At 44.2% G+C, this 9,599-nt stretch overlaps 4 protein-coding genes across 4 annotated transcripts; 2 read left to right on the forward strand and 2 right to left on the reverse strand.

Moving 5' to 3' along the window:
* Nucleotides 1-2,274: 2,274 nt before the first annotated feature.
* Nucleotides 2,275-5,214, forward strand: PHALS_06695 (uncharacterized protein; the record flags this gene model as incomplete). Its single annotated transcript, XM_024720029.1, has 2 exons — nt 2,275-4,420; nt 4,733-5,214. 2 exons carry the CDS (start codon nt 2,275-2,277, stop codon nt 5,212-5,214), a joined length of 2,628 nt encoding a protein of 875 aa, XP_024585269.1.
* A 133-nt stretch (nt 5,215-5,347) lies between these two features.
* On the reverse strand, nt 5,348-5,954 carry PHALS_06696 (RxLR-like protein; the record flags this gene model as incomplete). Its single annotated transcript, XM_024720030.1, has 2 exons — nt 5,348-5,688; nt 5,750-5,954. The coding sequence occupies 2 exons, from the start codon at nt 5,952-5,954 to the stop codon at nt 5,348-5,350; spliced, it is 546 nt and encodes a 181-aa protein (XP_024585270.1).
* A 108-nt stretch (nt 5,955-6,062) lies between these two features.
* Nucleotides 6,063-6,911, reverse strand: PHALS_06697 (uncharacterized protein; the record flags this gene model as incomplete). The annotated part of the gene is made up of 1 exon (XM_024720031.1): nt 6,063-6,911. One exon carries the CDS (start codon nt 6,909-6,911, stop codon nt 6,063-6,065), a length of 849 nt encoding a protein of 282 aa, XP_024585271.1.
* Nucleotides 6,912-6,986: 75 nt separating this feature from the next.
* On the forward strand, nt 6,987-8,611 carry PHALS_06698 (methionyl-trna formyltransferase; the record flags this gene model as incomplete). The annotated part of the gene is made up of 8 exons (XM_024720032.1): nt 6,987-7,003; nt 7,074-7,199; nt 7,272-7,506; nt 7,575-7,640; nt 7,696-7,847; nt 7,930-8,107; nt 8,193-8,298; nt 8,367-8,611. 8 exons carry the CDS (start codon nt 6,987-6,989, stop codon nt 8,609-8,611), a joined length of 1,125 nt encoding a protein of 374 aa, XP_024585272.1.
* Nucleotides 8,612-9,599: the final 988 nt, after the last annotated feature.

Raw genomic sequence — 9,599 nt, forward strand, 5'->3', positions numbered from 1 at the left:
TGGATCCAGCTCATGATTTGGAATGGCTATATCGAATGTTTCCATCCGAATCAAAGTATTGAAGTAAACCTCTATTGTCCAAGCAACGCAGTCATCGGTCGAGACATATGATCTTTTATTGTTCCAAGCTAAAATTGTGAATTCTTAATGCGGATGTGTCGTGCTACTTTGTGTGATTCATCACAACACTGAAATGGGCCAACAGAGAACCAATATGTGATAGTTGTTATCTTGTTCATGCAATCTTCCATGTTCTTGACGACAGACAACCACAATGTGTTGGTCGCGATGAATGAATTGCGAGATTTTTATATGCAAGTCGGCGGTGCTGTGCTGAACAAGTTGTGTTTCCTGGTGTCATCTGTATGTATGTTTGAAATATAAACGAAAGGTTGCAATGAAGGTAATGAGGACATTTAGCGCTGCTATAAATTTGGTGCTTCAGAGTAAAGAATTTCTACAAGAAGCAAGTTTGATTATATTTTCTTTGACTAGTCTTTATCGACTCACCATTAAGTATGTTGAATACGTTGGTTTGCGTTGTGATTTTTTTTTGACTTCAAGAAACTTCTTTAAGTCTTCATTCAAGCTTCAGAAACATCACTAACATTGGGAAATGCCAAAGGCGACTTTTTGTTACGTCATTGTACTAAATGCTGCATTTTATTCTGAGCAACAAATTGCAACCTCGCGTCAATTTTCGGTAATATGACATAATTCAACATGCGTGTTCAATGCACTTCTCATAGACGACATAATGGTAAAAAACTTTAACTTATAACTTCAAGTTAGCAGCACATGATTCGATCGGCGGGCTCTAAAATTTTTATTAAATTAGTCAAGGCCGTAATATGTAAATTAAGGTAATGCACATTAAATGATCAGATGGCCTCTACTTGACTGAATCAAAAAGTGCTGATTCGTGCCACGATTGCAACTGGCCATACTTGCTTGTACCCAACGCGATACGTAAGAGCAACATATTTCGCGCAAAGTTCGAAAGCGCATGAAGTTTAAAGTAAATGAAGTTTCCAAGACGGTCATTGTACACATCATGTTGTGGCTAATTGTCTTTCGAATTTAAGTTTAAACGACACAGCTCATTGAATGCGCTTAATTTTTCGCATGCAGGAGACTCTTCTCATTCAAAGAAGATGCGTTCTTACGCAGCATACACAACAAGCGAGTAAAAACGGTGTCGTGACTGAGGTACCCCGAAAAGCGACTCAATTCCAGAAACTGCTCCTGTTCACCAATAGAAATGACGAAAATCAGAAGTAAATGCACATGTACTGCTACAAAAATTTCCGCTATAGTAAAATTGAAATTTAGCAACTCCGGAGTCAACAAGTCTGCTCGGGCAATATGCTGGTCAGATCAGCGGAGCCAAAATGAAGCAGAGGAAACAGATTTGTACCGTCTGTATAAGAAAGTAGGGCATAAGATTATTTAGTGTCCGACTCGTATCGTGCTGTTGCACGCGCTTGCAGTAAAGTTGTTAAAGTCGAATACGTCGTTGAACCCTGCCTTATTGCTATACTGCATGTTTAAGACCTTATGTAGACTGTTGTCGACGCTGGATCTGCTGTAGTGAAAAAAATAGTGTCAGGGCTACTTAAAGTCATTGTAGACCTTCAAGAGTTTTTGTAAATGCTCAATTTGGTAGCGAGTGATGGCTTTGTGGCTGTTTCGATAAATGTTTAGTTTTCTCATCATCATTGTTACTAAGACTCTTTCGAGATAATTGTTTCAATTACTTGGTATCCACTTTCACACTCTAAGATTTTTTTAACTTTATACTGATGTCGGATACATGCACTCCATTTCGAAATCAAAGTGAACGTGCGCACTACGTTCTTTTCTTTCGCATCCTCTTCGACCAGAACCGTGGAATCGCTGAATTAATAGCTACGCAGCTTATATTTATGCCCAAGCATATTATGTAGCCTTGTGGCAACTTTGTCAGAAACGGGGCTCACAAGTTCTACAAGTGTATAGGTTAAATGTTGTCGGTCGAGACGAGTGTAATTAAGATTTGTTTTTGGTGGTAAATTACGGAAGGTAAATTTGGTTTTGTGTAAGGTCGCGTCCAATTTCTGCACTGTACATACGATAATCTATCGTTTCCTATCGACGACACCGACCGTCGTCGACACAGCCCCCACGCCACTCTCATCTTTCAATTTCAAGGAGTAATTTAGCAAGACTCTCCTTGGCACCGCCGTTTGTTCAATCTCTCACAGCCTTGTTGTTACCTCCAAATACAGTATTGTTATGACTACATTGCTTCCTACGCCACCTTATATGCTTGGTGAGCGTCCGACTCCACACGATGGAGGCTCAGGTGCGCCTTCCTTTCGTCAAGTTCCTTTTGTTCGTGCCAGCGATCGTGTTGAAAGTGGTGTGAAGGTTCGTAAGCAGCTCCGCAAGTATCTAAGAGCAGCGTCTTCTACACAGCACATGGTTGCACAGACACACTTAAGTGATGCTTGTCTGCCCGCGCTTCAGCCGCAAGAGGTAGCACAATCTTGTTTTCAAGACTTTTTTGCTCAAATGCGAACCTACAATCAGGTACTGGGCACGAAACACTTAGCAGCGAGCAAGGCGTACATGGATATGACCAAACCACTTGAAAACGCCGGCAAGTCCAAACGATGGGCACGTGACATTAACAGCCTAGTGCAGCGCTGTGTGTCTGACGTGCAGGGTGCAGAGAAGAAAATGGATAAGGCACGACAACGAGTGGCTCGTGCAGCAGATGAACTGGCGCATTGGAAAACTGTACTAGCTGCGAATGAAGCAACGTATCAAGTTCAACCGAATAATCCGGAAGTCAAACGTGCTTTCCAGATGGCACAATCTCGTTATACGAATGCTTTTGGTGAGGATGAAGCAGCTGGCGTTGAGTACGACGACGTGAGAACCACATTGATAAATGCAATAGCTCGACGGGATGAAATTGTGGAAGAAGCGGCCGGTTTATCGCAAAGTGTGGAAGAAGATCGATTGGATACATTAGTAATTGTAATTGGACAATTTGTCGAGACAAAAGTGGCCATTTTACAAGCAGAAATTGAAGCAATGGCGGACCTTCAGCGAACACTTAAGGCATTGGACCGAAACTCAGTGGTCCAACAATATATTGCCGATAGTATGGCACCCGAATTGACACATCGGCAGGCAAAAGCATTGGGTTTGATGGAGTGGCATCGCGTAACGTGGCGCTTTGAACAGCAGGTACGGCATGCGGCAGAACCAGCCAATTTCTTGTCACTCGCATCTTCGCCAGAGGATCTTGCAAAGGTTAGAGCGGCAGGCTTATCCGAAAAAGATGTTGACATCATCAAGGATTTTATATCAAGTTGCTTTATTGAACCTGAAGCTAGTCTTCTTCCGTCTGATACACTTCAGTTTTCCTCGTCAAAACATCGCAGCAAGTTTACGGATGCTTCAGCTTCTGTGACACAGGCAATGTATCGACTCGGCGTTGTTCGTCGTATCATACTGGAGTGTTTGATGCTACAACGAAGACACGATCGCGAGTTGTCCCGCGAAGGATTTTCTAGACTTGCAATTGCGTTGCGCTTGCTACTTGATGCTTGTGTTGTCCAGCGTGACACTCGGTCTACCATGCATCTGATGAACATGCTGCAGACTTTTTATCGGAAAACCAGCAAAGACGGACAGGAATATCTTCATGTGATGTTAAAAGATCATTCAGCTTGGCGTGTGGCAATTTATTGGGTAGATGCTCTATTAAAGAGTGTGGCAGAGGAACTCAGCAAGACTTCAACCGATACACCATGGTATTTCCTGACAGATCCTGAACGTGCACAAAAGGTTTTTGAAGTGCACAATGTCGTTTATGGACAAGCTTTGGCATATCTATATCATCTTTCGAGCTTTGGATATACTCGGCGACAACTCCTTCAATATGCTCGCAACGTGTGTTTCGCCTACGAACTAGGCGAAGAGCAGCGCATTAGTTTGGTTTCATCAGTAAAAGATATGGCATTGGAACACTGGCAAGAAGATGAATATGAGGAAAAAGGAGAAGAACCTATGGTGGTGGAGGGCAATGCAAGGCAGCGTTTCTTTGAGCGTGATGGTGGGCTTTCTGATTGTGGAGGCAGTCGAGTTCCTAGTGCCCGAATAGCTGATGTGCGATTCACGTCGTTCACTATACCAGACTGGTCCTCATTTAGAAATGAACATGGATTTGATAGTGGCAACTTTGATGTAAATGTGAATAAATTTGGTCGTAAACGCAGGGAGTCGAGTGCATCGAATGCAACGACTGTGGTAGAAGGTTCAATAACGGCCTCGTATATTGGCAGTGTGCGCGATATAGAGGAAACAAAGGCGGTTGCATCTACAGAAGTTGTGGAAAATGGTGATGAGCCTTGGGAAAAATTGTTTGGTACTTCATCATCCACATTAAGTTCATCCGTAGGTGACGAGCCGATGCCTTCGATGTTAGGGCTGGATGATGACTCATCCGAATCCGGTGACAAACACAAAGATAAGGAAAGGGACAAAGACAAGTTGATGAAGCGTCGCAAGAATGCTCGCAAATTTAACGATCAGTTACGATTGGCGCGCAGTCTCCCTTTGAGTCTTCGAATAAACGAGGTCGAGGCAATTTCAGCAGTCAGTTCACCAGTACTTCTGGCAAAGTCCGAACATAAAACTCCACCACTACCTCCTGGACCACCACCACCTTCGTCTTCAGTGTCCCTTTTGCTACGTCATCGCTCGACAGATAATGTACTTCTGGCAGCTCGTGGGGAGATAGAAGATATACCACGTATGCACAAAAGTGTGCACCGAAGTAAATACACGACTACTCTAGATGAAAATGAAAGTGCCAAGTTGGAGCGGAGAAAACACAGAAAACTACTCAAGGCACGATCGGTTGCAAGTATTGATACCTCTATACTGAGAGCTGAAAAGGAACAGGAGCTAAACAACAGTCGCTCTGCTGCTAATCCTGCTAATGGCATGAACCAGATCATGACTATTGCTGCCCGCATGAAACAAAAACGCAAGCAAAACTCTAGTGGTAGTATTGATTTTGTATCACTAACACGCGCACAAAGTGATGCTACTGGATCTACGTCAGATGCTCCAAAAGAGTCATCTACACGGCAAAAAAAAGAAATGACGACACTATCAGGCGTTGCAGCTCTTCGTGCTCGCTTCGAAAATAGATAAAATACAAAACAATATACTTAGAATTAGACAGCATATGAAGTGAACACACAATTTCTCATATTAACCAAGACGGAGATAAAGGCTAGTAAGAAACGATAAGCGGTCGATGTTTCGTGCATTACTTGTCTGATTTCTAAAATCGTCCGCCAGTTTTGGGTGCTTTGCCTTGGTATGTGTCTGGAAGCGTGAAAATGGCTTTGGTGTTGCTCGAGTGTATAAAAAGACGGCCACACACCGGCATGATGTCCCACTCAAGGCTAAGTGTAACGTTGGCACCGCGTAGCTCATCGTACTGATCAGCAAGAAAGTATTTGACCCCCTCATTTTCATATTTAAGCAAACTGGCGGCCTCCTTTGTTTGTACGATCTTGTCCCATATTACAACCTGGTTGCGAGCATTGCTGGCACTCTTGAAGTCAGCCACCACGTACACAAAAAGCTGCTTTACATTCCAATTAAACACAGAACTTAAGTCTGAAGACATATTAACACATCAGCTAGTTAGTCAATAATCTACCAGCGCTATCAATCGCACCAGCATCAAGGTCGAACGAGAGTGTGGCCCGGTCCGTTTTATCGCGGTAATTGCGCAGCGAATGCAATTCAGTCATCTCTAAGCGTTTGACAACCGGTGATTCCTCGTGCAGAAACGTGCTTAAAGTGGTGAGCGCACACATCACTGCCAGTGCCGTCAACGACGAGAAGAACGCGGCGTTAGCACGAGTCCAGATTGAGTACATTGCCACGCGGAGGTTAATGAAAAATTACTGTGGAATTGTTCATAAAACAGCTACACCTACAGATTGGCTAAAAATGAATTGAATTAATGAAGCTACAAATCCATAGTACTATACGGCTAAAGTGGGATTGGCGGTCGCAAGCATCACGACGGGAGCAGGCCGATCGATTCCGGCATTTTTGAGCTCGGCAACCAAGAGCTGCACACTTCGCAGACAGCGCAGATGCATCAGTGTGTTAACCGCCACTAAAAGCCCCACGTAGAGCCCAGTGCTGGTAGAATAATCCCAAGAGTCACTACTGAAAACACCCCCAGAGAAGACGAGCGTCACAATTAGCAGCCACATGTTGAGAATCAGCATGACATAGTTTGCCCATAAATAATAGCAAAGCCACTTGAATCGCGTCGCATCGATAGGCGCCCGCGAGCCGCAAAAACCCAAAATGCTTGTTAGTAGTCCCAACGCGCCTAGTAAAAAAGGTTGCAGGAACAAAAAAGTCGCGGCATAAAACACCAACAAGCAGCTCGCCATCAATTGACACTTATGCAAGTATGTGAAATGCCTGCTGTCAGTTTCAGTATCGCCAGCAGACCCAACCGGGTCCACGCTCGTAACCATTACAACGTGGTTCGTATTTGTGTTATTGAGACCGCTTTGATATATGTGTGGACTGCTTGAATCGCTGCTCCCATCAAGCGAATGGAACTGGTTCTGGTTGAAGCTAGCCAGTGGTTGCGCCGCCGCGATGGGCGGAAGTGTAGATGACACCTTTATCGGTTCTGTCTTCATCAACGCAGCAGGCGTCGGCTGTGCTGCTGCATACGGAACATCTGATATACGCATGTCATCCTGCTTGTTTAAATGACTTGCCGTTGCCACACTTGACGTCGGGACTTGCGCAGTAATTGCTGGTACAGAATTTGGAGCAGACTTTTGATGCGGGTTGTCTGCGCTCATTTTTGTTCCGATAAGTTTGACGACTGAGAAAATTGACTGTAAGGATAGAACATCATATGTTCAGCTCATCGTCCAATGACGAGGCCGATAAGGTGCGACTTTACTAAATAGTAACCTCAGACTTCAAAATTGTATTAAAATGATTCGGCGCCTCACTACTAGCGTCATCGCGTCATTCGGACACCGCCACTTTTCGCAGGCAACACCCGGTTCGCCACCTTACCGCGTCTTATTTTTCGGAACAGATAACGTCTCACTCGCCACGCTTAAAATGCTGTATGCCAACTGGTGCGCGCATGTAAAGGGGTGTAGATTTGATACGCCTGTTTTAATCTGCTGGTCTATGTGTTCCTGCGTTAGTAAGCATGTTATTGGTAGCGATGGATTGATTGAGCATATTGAAGTGGTGTGCCCTTCGAACCGTCCAATGAACGGAAGCAAGAAGGCTGAGCCGGTACCGGTCAAAAAATTTGCACAGCGCCGTTGCATTAAGACCTTCGACACGCCTTCAAATCTTAAGTCACTTAAAACGTGGGATTTTCCCGTTTCTGAAAAATTTGATGTGGGTGTTGTGGTGTCATTTGGGTACTTTTTGGTACGCAGTTTCAGTTTTTAGACATATTTAGAATGTTGACTGATGTGGTTTATTGATTAACTTTATAGCATCCGCACATGCTGAAAAATCTTTATCACGGTGCAATTAATATGCATCCATCGTTGTTGCCAAAGGTATTATTTGAAATATATAGCATTTTGGTCTGATGATGCTAGCTCATGGTTATAGTACCGTGGTCCTGCCCCGATCCATCACGCATTGCTTAACGGTGATTTGATAACCGGCGTGTCAATAATTGAGATCGTTTCGGAAGCTTTCGATGCTGGAAGAATTTTACTGCAAAAGCCCTACGAAATCAAGCCCGGCATCCAGTACCGAGAGTATGAGAGTATTTTTGACCTGATTGTCTATGCTATCTCCAACATAGCTGATGAGTAATGCTTCGTGTTTTTATGCTCAAAGCCTAGCAGATGAACTTGCAGCGTTTGGTTCGGAATGCGTGTTGAAAACGCTGGCTTCATTACAGACAATGAAGGAAAAAGCTGTCGTGCAGGACGACGCCAGGGCTAGTAAGGCCCCCAAATTGAAATTCAAAGATGGTCTTATCTCGTTCAAGGAAACAGCTAGAGATATTTTCCACGTACGAGTTGCAAACTGTGAGACAATATTAACTGTTCCGCGCTCATTTAATGATCTTATGACTGCTTTTTGGCGATCTATAAAAGCGGTGGCAGGCTTTGAGCAATTCAGTCGGAGTAAACGTTTATTTCAGAGGGAACGTAGTTAAGCTGGTTGAGATCCAGCTTCCGATGGATCAAGAGCTAGACTTTGGTGCGTCTTGTATCAGCACCTGATTTTAATCGCTAAAGTCTAACATCTTTTGTTAATTTGTCGTTTAGTAAAGGCTGATGAGGCCCGCAACGGAGTAGCAGCAATTGGAACCTTTTTCTTTGAAAAAAATCGTCAAGTGATTTGGTTGCGATGCGAAAATTTTTCTTGGTTAAAAGTTTTAAGTTTGCAACAAGCAGGTCGAAAGGTCGGCACTGCGCTCGATTTTTGCAACGGAATTCGGCTGAAGAATATGCAACGCGAGCTATTTGAGCAGGTGCCTATGGATAGATTTGAAGTTGTAAATCATCTTTAGTAACCAACAATGAGAGAATCGTCAATATATTCTACGGACAGGGCAGCTGAATAATTGTTGAAACAACAATTTGGTAACATTTATGAAATAAGGGTAACGAATTAGGAGATAATTGGTAACACATTTCATCAAGATCAAGTTGTCAAAATGCCAGCGATCGACTTCTCGGTGTCGACTTCTTACATGTTTACGAGTTTAAGGTCTTGGACATGATCCAGCTTAAGTTTATAACAAAGTGGGCTCCAATTATTATTCCATTTAGACTTGTACCTAGTGCTATCAAACGAATAACAAATTGATGAAGCTTGCGCAAGTCAGTAAGCTCAATTTAAGAAGTAATGTGATGTATCAATATATAAGCTAACAATATATATACATATATGGATTTAGTTGTCGGTGGTCCGTGCGTTTACATAAGAACAACTTTAAACATTCTCTGCTCTATGAGCACTGTGTTTACGACACACAAAACATCCACCGTAGCTAGTAGCGAGGGCGCCCGTGATGCGAAGCCCTTCTTCTTCTGCACAGGGTGCATCTCCGTACAGTACGTCCGCGGCTTCACGGGAAGCACATCATAAGCCCTCGGCAACTGGATGCAACACAACGCGCCCACCACAGGGGACGGATTTCCTCATCGAGGAGTTGGAGGAAGTCGACTACGATTCGGATACTCCTATCCCAGCAAAGGATAACGAGTAAGATGAAGTGCGCGAACAGCGCGACGTGAGCTAGCTCAAACCCTGCGGACGCCGTATCCGTTCACCGACCTCTCGGCTTCCGGGCGAAGTGGAAGTAGTATCAGTCGCCTCGAAGAGGCACAGGGGCAGCAGTTGGAGGCTGCTCACAGGGCGGCTCTCCTGCGCTCGTATCCACGTTCGGTCTTAGACCCTCGTGTGGAATACGTCTTGCGCTCGGCGGATCCCCGCTACTGAAGCAAAAGACGCGATCACTCGATCGTTAGGCGTCTACGTAGTCGGGCCTCCGG

The sequence above is a fragment of the Plasmopara halstedii genome (genome assembly GCF_900000015.1).
Source record: "Plasmopara halstedii genome assembly, contig: Scaffold_3060, whole genome shotgun sequence".
Taxonomy (NCBI): domain Eukaryota; phylum Oomycota; class Peronosporomycetes; order Peronosporales; family Peronosporaceae; genus Plasmopara; species Plasmopara halstedii.